Source organism: Parasteatoda tepidariorum, chromosome 5 (genome assembly GCF_982258835.1).
Source record: "Parasteatoda tepidariorum strain Cologne lab strain chromosome 5, Ptep-v5.0, whole genome shotgun sequence".
Classification (NCBI taxonomy): domain Eukaryota; kingdom Metazoa; phylum Arthropoda; class Arachnida; order Araneae; family Theridiidae; genus Parasteatoda; species Parasteatoda tepidariorum.
Genome location: NC_141759.1, coordinates 76,206,173 through 76,224,739, shown reverse-complemented (window position 1 = coordinate 76,224,739; position 18,567 = coordinate 76,206,173). Strand labels below are relative to the sequence as shown.

The 18,567-nt window shown below is 28.5% G+C and overlaps 1 protein-coding gene across 1 annotated transcript in view; it reads left to right on the top strand.

Moving 5' to 3' along the window:
• The window catches only part of LOC107450601 (uncharacterized), a 133,080-nt gene that overhangs the window by 19,437 nt on the left and 95,076 nt on the right, over nucleotides 1-18,567 (top strand). Inside the window, exon 2 of the mRNA XM_087164311.1 lies at nucleotides 925-2,185. Coding sequence (XP_087020437.1) covers nucleotides 928-2,185 — 1,258 coding nt within the window. The 5' untranslated portion in view covers nucleotides 925-927. The remainder of the gene's footprint in view (nucleotides 1-924; nucleotides 2,186-18,567) is intronic.

The window sequence follows — 18,567 nt, the reverse complement described above, 5'->3', positions numbered from 1 at the left end:
TATAAAATTGTACTGAGTTCACTGATGCAGCTGAAGCGTATATAATTTAAAATTTGTTTTTAACATTTTACAATACAGAATATATTTAAAAATTATTTTATGTATAGTGGATATTTTGCTAATTAATTTCACATATTTAAAACTAACATAAATATAATAATAAAAAAAAAACTTTAAGAACTTCAAAACAAATTCTGTTGATTTAGGCATTAATTTCAAGTTGACAAATATTTATGCACAAAATAACTTCACCTCTCATTCATTAAAAACAAACCACACTAAAAAAAGGGCCATCCGAATTTATAATTAAATAACTTTTTGTTGCCATATTAATTTTTTTTAAAAATTGCACTTACTTAAAGGTTCAGAAATACATTTTTAATATTAAAATAAAATTTTCTCTCGAAGATGCTATTTGAATCCAAGAATCGGTAAGATTTTCATTACCATCATGTTTTTTTTGCGGGAAAAAAAATACATAAAATATCTAATTTTACAGATGTATATATATATATATGTATGTATAAAACTACGTTTAATATTTATTTTGTTCTTTATTTACATTCTGAGAAATATAAAAGAATTATAAGATTTGTAAAACAGGAATTCTAAAATTCTGTAATTTAATGTACACAAAGTATAAACGTAACTTTGCGCTAATTGAAATTTAATAAAGCAAAATACTTACACTAAATTTTAAGACAATAAAAATTATTAAAAATTTAAGTAATTTGATATTATAACTCCTTATAAATTTTCAAACTGATGATTTATTTTAATTAAACCAATTATTTAAAAAAAAACATTCTGTTAATTTAAGTCATGTTTCAAATCAAAGTTTTAATCAAACTGATTTTAATCTACAAATCCTAAGAAAACATTATAAACTTCTGTTTGTCAATTTTTTATTTATTCTTTTTTTAGATTATGCCACATTTGCATGGAAAATTCTGTATAGTTCCTGAGCAAAAAATGGAACATGGCAGTCCTGAAAAACTTGCTTTAAGTGAAAATGGAGGAAATGTTTTGCCTGCCGTGGATAACATTGTAAATATTTCCTCAGAGACTAATTTTGAAGAAAGTAGAGTGTTTCAAAACGACGATCAAGATTTTAAACCTATTCTTTTAACTTTTATTAAAGATGAAAGTAATAATCATCTGACCGAAAAGTGTTTAAGCATTCTTAAAGAAAGGATGAAGCCAAAGCCATTAGAAAATCCTTGTAAAAGTTATGCAGCTTTATTTGTTGAAAGCAACATTCATGATCAATTCGATCAACATTCTATGGTTGATCGTATACATCCATTCTTAGATGTGAAACCTTCAGGGAATGGTGAATCTAATATTTGTATTGACACAAAACATTTTGCCTCTACTACAATTAATCATTCCAGCACCCACTATTCTTTGAACTTAAATAATAAGATTAATATTCCACAAAACGTTAATGAACCTAAAAAACAAGTTGGCATAGTCAAAGAAGAGATTGCTGCGTCTAATAGAACTGTTCAAAAATCAACAAAAAAAGTAAGCCTACCAAGAAAATGCTTTGCCAAGGCAAGAAAGAATATAGGCAGGCCAAAAGAATCAGACATAAGAGTTTGTAATTGCCAATTTAAACAAGAAGATAGCATTCTGAAAGTTGGCAAAGTCGAAAAAGACATAAAATTGTCTTCAAAAATTGTAGGAAAGTCAAAGAAAAAAGCAGGTCGGCCTAAACAGGTAGAAGACACCAAAGATAATGGCATGGTCAAGAAAGAAATTGCAACGTTTTCAAAATCTGTGGGAAAGTCAACAAAAAAAGTAGGTCGCCCAAAAGAAGACATTGACAAAGTAAACAAACAAAGAAAAAGTTTTGCTAGGTCAAAAACAGCAGGTACAAAGGGTGGTAATTGTTTGCAATTTAAACAGGATGGCATCCAAGAAAATGGCACGTTAAAGAAAGAGATTGCAGGAAAATCAACAAAAAAAGCAGGCCGACTTAAACAGGTGGATGACACCAAAGATAACTGCATGGTCAAGAAAAAAATTGCAACGTCTTCAAAAACTGTGGGAAAGTCAACAAAAAAAGTAGGTCACCCACGAAAAGAAATTCTAAGAAAATGTCTTGCTAGGGTAAGAAAGAATGTAGGCAGGCCAAAAATAACAGATACAAGGTTCATACATGGTTGCTGTTTGCAAGAAGGTAAGCAAGACCTCGAAAAATGCTGTAGTGTTCAGATCTCAAGTGTCACAGAAAGTTCTATTCTCTCTAACAGCTTCAGTTGTGGACCCACTTTTTATAACAACGTGCTTCTTCATGATGCGAATTGTGCGTCACCTTTCGATGAAAAAGATAATTCTTTCGAATCTGAACATGCCGATTGCTCGCGTTTATTGAGAAACGCGAATGCATCCATTGATATTATTTCTGGAACTCAACGTGCGCTAATGACGCCAGTGAGCCTTACTCCTAGTTTTCCATTTACAAATGAAACCTTTTTTCTTAACTCATTGACTTTGGAAGAAAGAAGTTTGATCGAGAAGTATAGCGCCTGTTCTGTGGTTTTGGATAAAGTATCAACCGAAAAGCTGCTGGAAACAACGTCAGTTTGCAAAGAAAATATTCCTCAAAAAAGAAAGCTGCACAGAAAAGGTGAGTAAATCAAATTTTATTAATAATAATAAGAAAAAAATGGACCAGGATAGCCTGATTGTCAGGGCGTTGGATCCTAGAGGTCGTGATCTCAATCCCCGCCTTGTGAAGACTGAATTGCCTATGTAACTTCTGGATACGGAGTACGTAGCCCTAGAGGCTATGTGCTCATTTATTGAAAATTATTAGATTTAGTGAGAAGGGGTGGAGAGTTTGCGTTCCCAAATAAACATTGTTAAATGAAAACACTAAGAGATTACATGCAAGATTAAACTGGGATGAGAATAATATACAATATTTACACTATCAGGGGTCGGGGCAGGGATAGTCTGATTGGTAGGGCACTGAGCCATGTTCAATAGGTCGTGGGTTCGATCCCCGCCTGTCGAAGACTCCCTGTGTATTAAATAGTGACTGGTGCACGTTAAATCTATCGGGTCACAAATTCATCCATGTTCACATAACAAATCATACTCTGGGGGTTTTAGAGACTGATCGTACCTAGGAGACTGATCGTTCTCAGGTCAAAATTATGAACTGTGAGTGACTGAAAGTGTGCATGGGACCAGCCTATAAAAGGTTATTGATGTTTGTGTTGCTGAAGTCGTACCGTAAAACAAAGAACAAACTCTCTGCCTTAAATTCGCTTGGTTTCAGCAAGCAAGCTAGCTGGTATTGGCAAGTAGCATTAGAAACCACAAGAACAACAGAGAGAAAAACGGAACACTAGTGATTTTCAATTGCAGATTTAAATGTATTTATATCCAGTTCACTGTCTTTAATATTTTTTTAACATTGTCATTGAACAGCCAACCCAATTTTGATTTCACGACTACTAATGTTCAATTCCGTAGTCTTGTAATTTTAAACCCGATCCCGAAAACAAGGGGAACTCCCAGAATAAATATTGGGAGAAATTTGCCTTCATGGAGGACTTTTTTGGTGAAACTGACCTGTGTTTGCGAAGCATGGAGAGGAAGCCCACGAAAACCTCCCACGGCTAGCCTGACGGCAAAGGGACTCTTAACTCATGATCCGTCTACCACTGACGATATTTCACGTCAGTACTGTGGTTGGTGCAAACCGGATCCGGACTCTATCGATCAGCCATCGATAGGATTCGTACCCGGTTCAGCTCATTGCAAGGTGAACGCTCTATCCCCTGAGCCACGGCTTATGGTTAATGGTTGACATGATCCATTTGCCAAAAAACCTTCTGAGCTCTTTTTCTATTCGAAGTGTTTGCCTTTTTTTAAATGTAAACTCAGGTCTTAAGATACCGAAGTTTTTTCCATCTGAACGGTGTTTCATTTGATTGAAAGTGTCTTCACTTTAACTGTTTGTTCCGCGGTTTCATTCCTGTGGTAACGACTGGTTGCTGATTTTCTGATAATGATTGCGATTTTCATTCTTCTCCCAACTGTTCAAGTATGTAGCCTTTTCAGACTGAAACTTTTGGATACATTGAGTTAGAGTGAGTTCTGAACAAATCTATAAGTAGGAAAGCGGTTCCCAAAAAGTGTTCCACGAATAAATATTGTTGGAAGGTTACAGGGGTTTCAAAAGTTAGGAGTTTATTTTACCAATTATGGTTTTTTAAAACTCCATTTATATTTATATTCCGTCTATAGTAATACTGGTAGTAATTATATTTATATTCCGTTAAGCGCACCTAGCTGCGGACGACGACATTGTGCGCACGACGGCATTTCCGATCTTCGTTTCCTATACAATTTCAACCCATTTGATGTGCTCTACCTCCCCTGAAAGTTTGTCACAACATTTACGCTACCACCTGTTATGAAATATTTACCCCGACCTGCCCCAATTTAGGGCATACGGGTAAATGTTTATTAAAATCAAGAAAAACAGAAAAGTACATAAAATACAAAAAGTACATAAAATACAAAAAGTAACATTACAGAGTAACATTATGTAAACATTACAGAGTCTGATGACAACAGCAGTAAAATAATTAAAATACTCCGAGAGTCCCGCCTTATAGTGCCGAAGCCGACGGGGCTTCCCTTATAGTGAGCCAAAGACACAAATGAAAAATTTTACAACACATCGCAGGAAAGTACAGTATGACATACAATGCATCATGTGCAGGCAGTACATAGGATTAAAACGAGTAATATTACGGAGTAAGTTGGGTCGCTAAACCAAAGCGGTCATTAACATTGTGACAGGATATAAAGGACACAAAGTATAAACTGTTGATGTATTCAAGAACAGTAAAACATAAAGTGAACCATTAAAAAAAAAACGTGTACCTGAAATGAACATAAGAAAACATTAAAAGGTCACAGGTAAACGGAGGTCCCAAGTTAATATAGGTCAAAGAACCAATACAGTCGATGACAAATTGACAACAGGTAAGACAGAAGAACAGGTAAAACAAAAGGAGGTGAAGATGTAAAGTGGTAAAACAAACCACCTGTTATGTATAACGTTATTAAGCTTGCACATTTCGACAGAACAAAGACTAAAAACAACATTTTTAAAAACAATTTGTTTGTTTTTTAAAAAACAAATCTGAAATTATTTTACAATTTGTTTAAAAACAACTAATTTCAGATTTGAAATCCCCACACCCGAATCTGGCAAGATCCAGAATTTGAATAAATATAACAAATTTTTTTTACCCTATTGTTATCAATAATGTCTTTAATAATTTAGTTATTTTTATTAAACTATTCAAGTAAAATGATAGAGAAAAAATGCAATATCTTGAATAAAAAATCTAAAGGAATGTGCATTTACAAAAAAATTACATTAGCATTTTCAATTAAATTATTTCAATCCAAAATAAAGCTAAATTCAACAATTAAGAAATATGTTTCTCTGATAACCATCCTCAACTTTTATAACAACTTTTCTTTTATGTTCGTTTCTATTACAACGCAAACCTTTATTCAGCAAATTTTATTCTTTTTTAGCTTATGCTCTTTGGCTAATATATTCGCAATCGCTAGAGAAATAGATGCAATATCTTGAATAAAAAATCTAAAGGAATATGCATTTACGAAGAAATTGCATTAGCATTTTCAATTCAATTTTCTCAATCCAAAATAAAGCTAAATTCAACAATAGAGAAATATGTTTCTCTGATAACCATCCTCAACTTTTATAACAACTTTTCTTTTATGTTCGTTTCTATTACAACGCAAACCTTTATTCAGCTAATTTTATTCTTTTTTAGCTTATGCTCTTTGGCTAATATATTCGCAATCGCTAGAGAAATAGTAAATGCAATATCTTGAATAAAAAATGTAAAGGAATATGCATTTACGAAGAAATCGCATTAGCATTTTCAATTCAATTTTCTCAATCCAAAATAAAGCTAAATTCAACAATAAAGAAATATGTTTCTCTGATAACCATCCTCAATTTTTATTACAACTTTCCTTTTTTTGTTCGTTTCTATTACAAGGCAAACCTTTATTCAGCTAATTTTACTCTTTTTCAGCTTTTGCTCTTCTTAGGTTTATATATTCGCAATCGCTGGTGAACTTAATTAATGAGATCGAAGTTCCGCTAAAGCGAAAGTCGATCTTCAAGGGTTCCATGACTGAAAGAAATTGGAAACCGCTCGACTAGAGCCCCCAATTCCATACATGTGGACCCCATATGGCATCCGCCTATCGTTTTACATGAGCAGGGTGGCTACACTCTGGAAAAAATTAAAAGTGGGGAAAAAATTTTTTACGAGGTTGTTGTAAATTTTAAGTGTTTAAATTTCACTTTACTTTTAGGTATTCAGTTACAAAATAGATGCATAATTAACTAATATTTTTGGTCAATAGTAATTTGTTAAAATCATTGAGCGGGTAAGATGAATTGCCAGTGTGACTTCTGGATACGGTGGACCTAGCCCTAGAGAGGAGACTATGTGCTCCTTTATCGAAAATTATTAGATTTAGTGAGAAGGGGTGGGGAGTTTGCGTTCGCAAATGAACATTGTTAAATGAAAACACTAAGGGATTACATACACGTACAAGATTAAACTGGGATGGAACTTTTGCCGTTGATTGCTATTATGACGTAGTAGAAGAATTCTCTTCCGACACGGTTTGTAAGAAAAGCACTTTTCCTCCATGCCTGGCTCAAAGCATGTATGATTTTTTAAAATTCAAGTCGAATTTTAACTGTGGACATGGATTTTTAAATTTGGATAAAATTTTAACCACAAAATTTTACAATAGCAAAATTGTTTTTGAGCATATGGGAAAAATATATATGGAAATTTACGTCATAAATAATTTTTATTTGTAGTGACAATTTTTGAAAATATTTTCTTATTTTACCATATTTTTGTGTCGAATTTTTGATATAATTTTCAGTTCTCACAAATTATGTCTAAATTTTCACAAAATAGGTACTTTTAAAAAAAAAAACCTAGACAGACCCCTGACTATGTACAAGGAAGGTATCGAAGAGTTATAGAAAAACAACTGACAACTTGAGCACTCCTTCACGGGTGCAGAGGGAAAGTGATGCTGTTCATCTCAATGTGTTAATTGCAGGATTTATTATTATTATTTTAGTTGCAGGATTTATTATTGTTAATTAATATTTTAAGGAAACTGGAAATATTAAAACATTGTTTGTCACAGTTTGTAAAATTAGAATCTGAATATTTTTAAAATGTTGACAAACAAATATTGCGTAAACATCTGAGGAGAAGGTTTGCTTATGACTATGACATGTAGAATTTTTATTGTTTTATTGTTATTCAGTTAAATATTAAACTTCTCATTGTGTATACTTTTTCATTTCTAATAAGTATAATTGTTTTTTTTTTTTGTTTTTTTTCCTTTAAATATTACTTCTCTCGTTCATTTTTAACAAGGATTGTCGTTTTTGTTTTATTTTCATTCAGTTAAATATTAATTCCCTTGTTGTGTATACTTTTTTCTTTCATTTTTAATTTATTCGTTTTTGTTTTATTTTTATTAAGTTAAATATTATGTTCGCTCGTTGTGAATACTTTTCGTTTTATTTTTAATTAATTCCTTGTTTTCATTATGTTATTTCGTTGCAATCCATTATATTATAACATCAGAATCAAAGTTCGAAATTTAACTAATATGAAAATATATATTCTAGGAATTCAAATTTGATTACTATTGATTGAACATATTAAGTATATAGATTTTAAAACATAATTGTGAAATATTTTTAAAAAAAATTCATAATATTCCACTTAAAAATATAGTATAGATATTTTATTAATTACTGTTTTATGTTTATTAGTTTAACTTTGAATTTTTATTCTAATGTTAAATTGATTGACATAATGCTGCCCCCCGCCAAAACTAATTGTTACAAATGAAAAATAATTGATTGTGTTATTATTACGAATTAAATATTTACTTATTATATAATGAATGAACAAATTGTATGATTAATGATGGTTTTGGAATTATGTAAGGTAATGACACATAATAATATTATGAAATTAAATGGAACGAAATTGTATTTGGATACTAAATATTCAGTAATTGAATGGAGGAAAACAATTATTGATTTCAAAGTACAAAATCTAACAAAGTAAGGCCGATAATAGGAACAAAAGTAATTAAATTAAGGAGAACCTGATCGTTAATGAAAACTGGTAATACAAAACTATTGTGGAATAGCAGTAATCCAATAGGTTCAATGGTGAGGTTAATATTGAACAGATTGCTATCATTAAATTTGGAATAAGGTGAACAATAAAAATAATCAAAATTATAGATTTATAAAAGTAATAGAATGACTCGCTATATCCTAATATAAGCATCGCATTTAACCCTTTTGAAAGCCGTGGTAAGTATACTTACCACTACGTTTTACCACTTTTAATTTAGGTTTCCATTTTTCAATAACTTCAGCTTTCTTGAAGTGAGTTTGAATAAAATTGCTAACCATTTGTCACTTTTAAAAAACGTATAAAAGTTATAAAATACATAATTCCTTTTGAAGTTTGTAGCATTTAAGGAATTTATTTTATAAATAAAGAAAAATAAAAGTCAATAAGCTCCTAATAGGTCATGTTAAATATATTTACCACCAAAAAAGTGGCATTTTTATAAACTAAATGAGTTGTTTTTTTTATATCAATTACTGTTCTTAAAACAATTTCAATTCCAAAAATACTTTAATTTGCCTTTACTAGAAATAAAGGGCCCGTTAAAGGGTTAAGATAGTAACGGGATGTTTCCAATTACAAAACAAGTGTATGCCCCAAAACAACAAAATATACTCACCGCATACAGGACAACCAGCTCAAAAAGGTTGATAATTTAAGTATGTTCAGAGTTTCCTTAATTCTATTTTAATTATGTACATCAAACTAGCAAATTTTTGAACAAAACTTTTTTTCAGATTTACACATGCACAAAACAGGCAATCGAATATGAAGTTAGGAAGCATTTTAACTAATGCCTATTATCTTTCAAGAAAAGGGTGACAGAAGAGTATTTTTTTTAAAAAATGTTATAAGGGTTTTGCAATCAAAAGTAATACATTAAAAAAAGTATACAAGATAAATTTAAATCGTGATACGAAGATAAATACGAAAGAACATTTAATATGAAAGGATCTTAAATATTAAAGGTATAAAGAGATAAATGTAAAGGGCATAGAAATTACTTAAAAAAATAAATGTTTTGAACATTTGTATTAACATTAAAGCCAAAGAAAAAGTACGTAAAAAAAAGAGTTAAATTCCCTCATCTCGGAGAAAGAGGGAAGGAGGTATACTTTTTAGTGAATCGAAAAAAGTCTGCGGAGTGGATGTCTGCCATTATTCAGAAAATCCAGACAATTGATAACCAATTAAAATTCAAGGAGCAGAAAGTTTGAGAAGCGGGCGTTTAAGGTATATGACTAGTGCAAAAACATTATTTTGGGCAAAATTTTCGAAATTGAGTATATTATAAATTTTGAATCCTTGTACTTCTAAAAAAAAAATACTTTACTTTTGTTTGTACTCTAATTATTAACAAAAATATGGCAGTTTCTGTGCGAGGTGATAACGGTGGTTAGACCAATGATTATAAGTCTTTAAATGCGTTTATCTCAAAATCAGATTTTTTCACATTTTACACCACCTTAAACATGATATTTCGTTTTGTTTTTATAATAATTGTCTTCAATTATTCATGTATGTTAATAATTATAGCATATGTTTTGAAGAAAAGAGTAAAATTTCAATTTTTATGCCTCTTTTCTTCTCAAAGACAAGTGCGGAAATTATTAAAAATTTGCTTTTAACTAAATAGATCCCCAACTCAGTAGTATATGCACTTGCTTTTAAGATAATAGTTCAGAACATAGTTGATAGCCTTCTAAATTAAATCCTGGAAGATTTTTTTTTTTTGTGTTAGGTGATATAATTTTTTTTTACTGTGTTTCGCGTATATGCAAGGAAAAAAAAAAGTCTTTTTTTACCTAAAAGTGGCCACGTAAAAAGAAAATAATAATAATATTTTTTTGCTAGTTTTATAAGTTTTTATACATAATAAAACAAACTAGATTTTAAAATTTTTTTATTAATATTTTTAAGAAAAAGTTGTCGAATCTAGTCTTATACCTTAAGATTGTCTAAGTAAGATCCCCCCTCTCCAAAACAAAAATAAATAAATGAAGAAAAAAACGCGATTTTTTGAAAAACAAAGTCATAAAATTCTTTCAATGCCCTCCTCCTTTGAAAGACGGTTAAGACCCCAAAGGCGTGGAAAGAGGGTATTTCTCCCTCACAGGAAATTTGATATCAGGCCACAGGTGCAATGACCATTCAATAGAAATTCTTTTCGGAAGGAAAAGTGAAATTTTAGTCAGTCAAAATGAATTCGATATATTCATGTTTAAATTGAGAAGAAAAAAAATCACTTGAAAATTTCACATTGAACAAACTCAAACTGTTATAAAATTAAGAGTAAATAAAGGCTAAAAAATGTTGAGGAAAAGATTTTTAGGAAAAGTAATTGCAACATTATACAAAGTGTAACTATGACACTCACTATTTACAATTTCCTTAATACTTTTTAAATAATAAAATTACACTGCTTTTTATTTCTTAAAAATAAAATTCGTATATTTTATAAAAAATAAGAAGCGCAACTGTTCTCCCATACATTATAAAAAATTCAGAGCCCCACATTGAAAGTTCGGTATTTAGTCGAAAAATTATTGCATTATGATAAGTTACTGTTTTGTCACTACTGTTTTAGTTTCTTAAAAAAAATGTGAAATTTTAAGTTTCATATAATTGTAATATTTTATAGAAATAATGTTTATTTTCTAACTTTATGCTTATTCATAGAAAACAGTTTACAACTAGATCTCAAATAAGTAAAAGCAGTGACAACAGTTTACAACTAGAGCTGTGAGCTCATATATTTTACAGTTAATAGGGTAATTATTAATATAGGGTCAAAACTTCAATATAGGGTAATTATTAATTTTTAAAGAATTAAATCAATATTCAAGAAGTTAAAGTAATTTTCATTATTTTACTTAAAATAATGTTTTATTTTTAAATTACCCACTAACAACTGTTAATTATTATGACTCTCCGTGTGAATAATTTTCGAACACGTAACAAGGTACATATGTTTTAAACGAAAGAAAGCAAATGCTCATATAGCAATCGTTACTTCATTGATTATAAAAGTTTTATTTTTACCTTATTCATTGACAAATGTAGTTTATAACAACTGAGAAGGCGGGCACATGATTTATAAACAAAGAACATGTGTTTTCCAATATCTAACAAAGTGTACATGTTTTCAAACAGTTAAAAAAGTGCTGGAACATTTAATTTTCATTTCTAAATTATTAGTTATGTCATTTATCTTAGCTTTTTCTAAACTCTTTATTCTAAATTCTGTATTTGTCTATCGAGAATCAAATCTTTTCAAATGAGTAAAAAGAAAAAAAATCATGCTTATATAGTTTTCATTTATATTTATTTTTTCCCATTTAGACATATAAACCATTTACGCATATAAATAAGCGTATAATTAGACAGATATACGCTTACATAATATATATTTTATAAGCGTATATTTAGTTTATTTATCATTGACAAATATTTGCTATCAAAACCTGTTTTTTTATACCCATAGACTAAAAAGTGCAAATGTTTTTTTGACAGTTAAATATTACTGAAAAAATTAGCTTCTATTTATGTAATATTTAATAAATTTATGTAATATTTATTATATTATCAATTCATAGAACTGAGTCTGATTTAACAGAAAGTCCACAAATTAATAGAGGCCTCTCAAATTGAAGTAGGATTTGAAAAGTAACTTATAAATAGAAAGAAAAAAACAAGTAACTACCATGAATATAAAATAAATTCATTTTTAGTTCTACTTTAAAATTGTAAGAAGAAGAAAATATTTATTAAGCATTGTATTTAATTAAAATATATTTGACGCGTGTAGAAATGTTTTACAGTAACTACTTAAATAATTTTTAAAAAAAACGATAAGAAAGAAAACTAACATTTTAAATCCTTAGCTTTCATTTATGAGTAAAACTATAAATTATTCATCATTTTTATGATTATTTTCCATTAAATAAGACAAAGAACATCTTGTTTTCATAATAGATTTAGTCATTGTTAATCAATTATTTGCCTCTTAGTTTTAACTAATTTCCGACGAAAGTTATTTTAGTTTATAGCTAATTTAGTTTATTTAATTTTTTTATTTTTATTATTTTGGATTTTTGGTTTGAAAGTATTTTTTAATGGCCTTAATGTTTTTAAGTAGTAAAACAAAAATGTAAGGTTTCTCAAATAATTGTTTTCTTATTATTTATATAATATTCGCTATTTATTAACATATTTTATTTTTCTCTTATATTCATTGACAAAGTTTTGTCATTAATGGTAATCTCTTTATAAATTATCTTAAAATAAAAAAAAAACTAAAAATTGACATCAACACGTCGAATTAAGGGATGTGATATTTAAAACTCTCCTTGCATTGTTACTATGTTTAACATATTAAAATAGTCATAATTCGTTATCCAGTACATGTCTTAATACTTAGCACTTAATTAATCACTATTATTATAATAATAAATTATTATTATAATACATACTATTATTATTATGTATTGTTATGTATTATTAAAATTATAATGATTATATAATATAATTATACAGGGTTGGGTTTTTGACGTCAAAAAGTGGTTTTTGACATGACAAGGGTATAATACTGGTTTAAACCGTCAAAAACCCGTCAAAAATGTCAAAAACTGAAGTTTGCCAAGAAAATATATAAACTTCAAAACTACCAACAGTTGCCATGCATTATACTGAAATTTAATTATACTATAGGTAATCAGCAGGTTTTAAAATATTTTTTAATTAAAATTAAGGTAAAATAACAGATTTAAAATCTCAGAAATTTATATTCAAATGCATGTGCAGAAAAATTTTGCACAAAAATTGTTTAAATATTTATATTTAAATTTTTTTTTTCTTTTTGATACTTAAGAAAATTAAAAGTTTATTACTATGCATTTTTGACATATAAGGAGCATATAACTAATATTTATAAGGAACTTACAAGTTATGTTGTATAAATACAAACTTGATACAAGATACAAGTGTATAAATTTTTTTTTTAATGTTATACCGAATATCTTTATTATCCAATATGTTAATTTGAATTTAAAAGTAGTTATATTTATGAATAATGATAAATATAATTCATATTGTTTGTTATATTTATTTATAATTATTACACTTATCATTTTAAAACAATTTTTATCTCTTAATTTTTTTTTCGCCACTTGTATTAAGAATACAAATAATGCATAACTTGAAAGCAAGAAGTAATTGTTCAACAGCTGAATATTTAGATATTCAACAAAACTATATCGTATTCAGCAAAATGAAATTCACAAGTATTTGGATAAACTAAATTTTCAGCATAGTAAATGAATAGGCTGAATATACTGTAAATCGACACTAACTACTCTGTGTATTTAACAGAAAGCACTTAAATTTGTATTGTCTTATGTTAAAAAGATTATTAAGAAGATTTAAAAGAATATTAAAAAGATTTTTCTTTAAAAGAAGATGTCTAATGTACAAAACTGCTAATGTTTATCTTTAAAAATGTCTAATTTTTAGTATAATCTATACTATACACTAAATTTGGTTATAAATAAATTTCTTAATAATATCACTGCAGATTTTCAATAACACATGAAAATGAATACATAATATTACAAAAGATGTGAGTTTTCAAAATTACAAGATTTTGGTTACTATTCAAAATATAAGTGTTTCTTCAAAATTTTAAATTTATTTTTTCTAGAACATATTTAGAAACACTATCCTTTAAAAAATATATAAATTTTATGTATTAATTAAATTTCACATATGAATATAGGTTTTTGACATTTTCGACATTTTTGACAGTGAGGTTTTTGACGTGACGGTTCAAACCCTGGTTTAAACTGTCAAAAACTGTCACGTGTCAAAAACCTGCCAACCCTGTAATTATATAATTTAATTAGATTTTGAAATATTTTATTTTTCAATTATAAATGTATTCCTAGACAATTTACACCAGGATTGGCCATTATGTGATCTAATGGTGTTTTTCTTCTGGTAGCATTTTGAAAACCATTCTTTTAAACCATCCTAAAATTTGTTTTATCTTTGTCTCAATGTTTATTTTCATTTAATTTTCTTTGCAATTATGAAACGTAGTAATCATGTTACTATAACTTAACAGCTAATTAAATACAGCTTTATTGTAAATTATTTAGTGTCTTTTATATAAATCAAACTCTAATAAGAATATTAATTGTATTAATTATTTAAAAATTAATAAAATAAAGAACACCTTTACCTTCAAAATGTAAACATGCATTAAAAACTTAAAAATAAAAATCGAAGGTGTTGAAAATGAAGATCAAACAATCCCCAGAAAAATATAAACTTCAATTTTTATAAAAATTGATAGCAATGAAAATAAATTATAGAAAATTTGTAGGAAATTATTTTTTTTTACAGAAAAGGAAGACCATACAGATATATATAGTGCAATGTAAGACTAATCAAACATACATCGCAATAAAATGTTTTTATTTTTCTTCAAAATGCTTTCGGAATTTATTATTTTTCAATTTTTATTGCATTTATTATCAAAACTTAATAATTTTTCTAAATTTTAAAAATTATATTTTTCTGATTTTTTTTTTTTTTAATTTTTTTTAAATGTTTAATTTTTTTAATTTTTTTTTTACATTTTTGGTTTAATATACTTAACAGCTTTACACCCGATTATTGTAACTTCCGTTTAAGTTTTTTATTTAACTATTTTCAAATATTAGTTACACACGCATACATAGCTTATATACTTCTTTATGTACTTATTTAAGCACATAAATAATGTGTAAGTTAATCATTTTTATCTTGTAAACATCCATTGACTATTTGCATTTATAGTTTATCTAGACCAATACAGAAATATCTCGATACAACTAATAATTAGAAGTCCGCTATTATGACAAATTTTTAAGTTACCATCAAATTGCTAATATTACACATATACAAACATTTAATGTTTATAACTAATGCTATTGCATTTTTTATTTTAGGAAAATACATTTTTCCGCTGTTTAAATTAGCAATACTATTAAAAAAAATTTTAAAAAGTTTAAAATTTAAGACTTTATTATTTATTTTTATTATCAATGCGAAAAAGCAAATATTAAAAAAAAAAAAAAAAAAAAAATACGAACATTGTTTATCGTTTTCTTCTTACAATCCAAACTTATTTTTATGAAGCTACGTATGGGCAACCATCGGCTAAGTTATCTTCCTCCTAAAAATAAAAAATTCTTATGCTATCACTCATTGCAAAAGAAAGCACTTCTTTGATCACATATCTATCTTATTTCCTTTCTAAACGGTTTACAATCATCATTCACTGTTTTTAATGATTCTAAAAAGCATTGTACTTCATTTAATTTCTGTTTTGCAAAAACTTGTTAAATTTGGAAACTTGTTATTCAAACATTAATGTCGGAGACATTTCTGCTTTTCATAAAGTATTGAACTACAAATAAACACAGTAAAGGCATAATTCAGTTTACAATCTGCGGGCAAAAGTTGTCTACTCTCGATATGTATTTCAAATCCTAATTCGTAACTAGTTGTTCAAATTAGACTAAAAATAGGTAAATGTGTCGATTACATTTTTAGTATCTTATTTGCAATTTTAATATTTATCGACAAGCTCGCTTTAGCAGCAAATTCATCTACTGCTATTATTTGTCGTTATAAACGATTTTTACCATATAAAATTTTTTTATTCTGGTAGTCTTTTTGAGACAAAATAAAGTGTTTAAAAATAAAGCATGATCACTTTTCGCTGGTTATTTTTTGGGTAGCATCATGACGTGTTAGAATTCTCGTGAATTCATTCGTCATTTGTTTCATATAGAGTTAAATTAAAAGGACGCTTAATATTGTGAATACTAGAAGTATAATAATATTGAATTGCGCACTTTTCCAAGCTGAGGCGTACAAATTAATCGGAAGCCGCAACCTAGGAGTCTTAGGGCGAATTTTAATTCATAGCTTCACATGTGCTTATCTTTACGTGGTCAACCATTTAAAGCGTCCTCTTAAGTCATTGTATTTTATTTATTTCTTAATTTGTGTAGATTTTCTGAAAACTGTTAAGCAATTTGGATGCAACCCCATGTTTTTAGGAATCATCCGTACAAACCTATAGTGGTGGCCAAAAGTGTGGACATTTTTTGAAAGTTTCATGTTTTTCAACTTTGTGTGCTTGTAGAATATATTAATTTTCACTTAAATACAAACGTTTATATATCAAATTGAAGGTAATTTAATGTAGAATTTAATAATAAATACAGTATTACAATATCTGTATTACAAAAAAAGTTATACAACTAATAATAAGATCTATCTTAGATTTGCATTTTTTTAAAGCGATACTTACACAATCAATACTTAGTAGGATAACCCTTATTTTTTAAAACAGCTTCACAACATCTTTTCATCGAGTGAACGAGTGTTTGGAGTTCATCTTTCGTAATCACATGGTGCCAAGAATCAATTATAGCTTCAAAAAGTTGTCTTTTATTGGATGGACGTTTTTTTCGTACAAGAATTTTCAGACGTCGCCACAAATTTTTAATTGGATTGAGATCAGGGCTGTTTCCTGGCCATGGTAATGCATCTATGCCTTTATTTTGAAACCATACTTAGCATACTTTTGCTGTGTGGCATGGAGCTGAATCCTGCTGAAAAATAAATGGTGCGTTATTGGGGAAGAGATCCCTGATGGAAGGTATCAATTTTGGTTTCAGGACAGTTTCGATGTATTTTTCGGCATTAAGGATGCCATCAATCACTTGAATTCGGCCCACACCATCTGCAGACATACATGCCCAAATCATGACATTTGTTGTGTTTTTTGTAGTTGCTTCAATGCAATCAGGATGAAGTGCTTCACCTACTCTACGTCTCGCGTATTTTCTACCATCACTACCGAAGAGCGATATTTTACTCTCATCGCTCCAGATTACTTGCTTCCATTGATTTTCTGACCATTTAATGTGTTCTTTTGCCCACTTAACTCGTTTTTCGCGTTACTTTTGATTTAAATATGGTTTTATTCTTGGAATTCTAGCTTGTAGTCCAAATCCATATAACCTTCTTATTGTACTTGAACTTACTGCAATCATGCATTCATTTCGCATCTAATGGCATCTGATGAAATTTTTCTATCTTGAAGGCATAGCCGTTTAATTTTTCTATCGGCAGTAGCACTTGTGCATTTTTTCCGGCCTGATTAGGCTTTATTTTCCACTGATTTCGTTTTTTCATAACGTAAACAGAACTTTCGTACACCAGAACAAGTCACTGAAGCACCAACTTGCCTTGCAATTTCAGCATAAGAGAGACCATTTTCTCTCAATATGACAATTCGGCTTCTTTTTGTAGATGTCCAATTAGTTCTTCTTGTTGATGACATTATTTAAAATTAGTTTAACTAAAAAAAAAGGACTTTAAATATTCAAAAGCAGCTATACTCTATTTAATTGTACTAGTATGCATCATTCCGCAAAATATTTCCACAACAATAACTCTTTTACCATCCAAATAACCTAAACTATAGATACATACATTTGATTGGTCCTAAGAACAGTGTTGGTGATTGGCTAGTACGCTTTTATTACAAAACACGTCCTTATTCAAAACAATTTGTGTTTGTTTGTTCTACTAAAATGAGCATAACTTTTTTTTGTAATATAGTTATTTTAATTCTGTTTTGTTATTAAATTCTACATTAAATTATCTTCAATTTGATCTATAAACGTTTGTATTTAAGTGAAAATCAATATATTCTACAAGCACACAAAGTTGATAAACATGAAACTTTAAAATAAGTCCACACTTTTGGCCACCACTGTATATTTGGTCCAAGTTTCATTTTAAAATGCAATGTAATATTGTAAGCATTTGATATATTAATAATTTGCATAGCAAGTATTTGATATCCAGTGTCTGATTTATCATAAAGCATAAGGCCTGTGAGGCCTAATGCTGCATATATATTCTATGTGTGTTTTTCCCTAATAATTGTCTGTTAGAAAAAAGAGTTAACAAAAATTGAAATAGGTATAAGCTTTTATTTACAAATATTTACTGGTGTTATAAATAATTTAAAAACTCTTCATAATCAATCAATATGTAAATTCTGTTGAAAGTAACAACAAGGAGGTCAGTGACAGTTCGGTGCCTAAGGACCTTCGCTTTTCTAGATCAGACCCTGCTTATATCTATAATCTGAATTGCAATTTTAATTTAATCATTAACACTTTTAAAATAAGATACATAAATCGAAATAAAAGGATCTATGTCTCTTAAA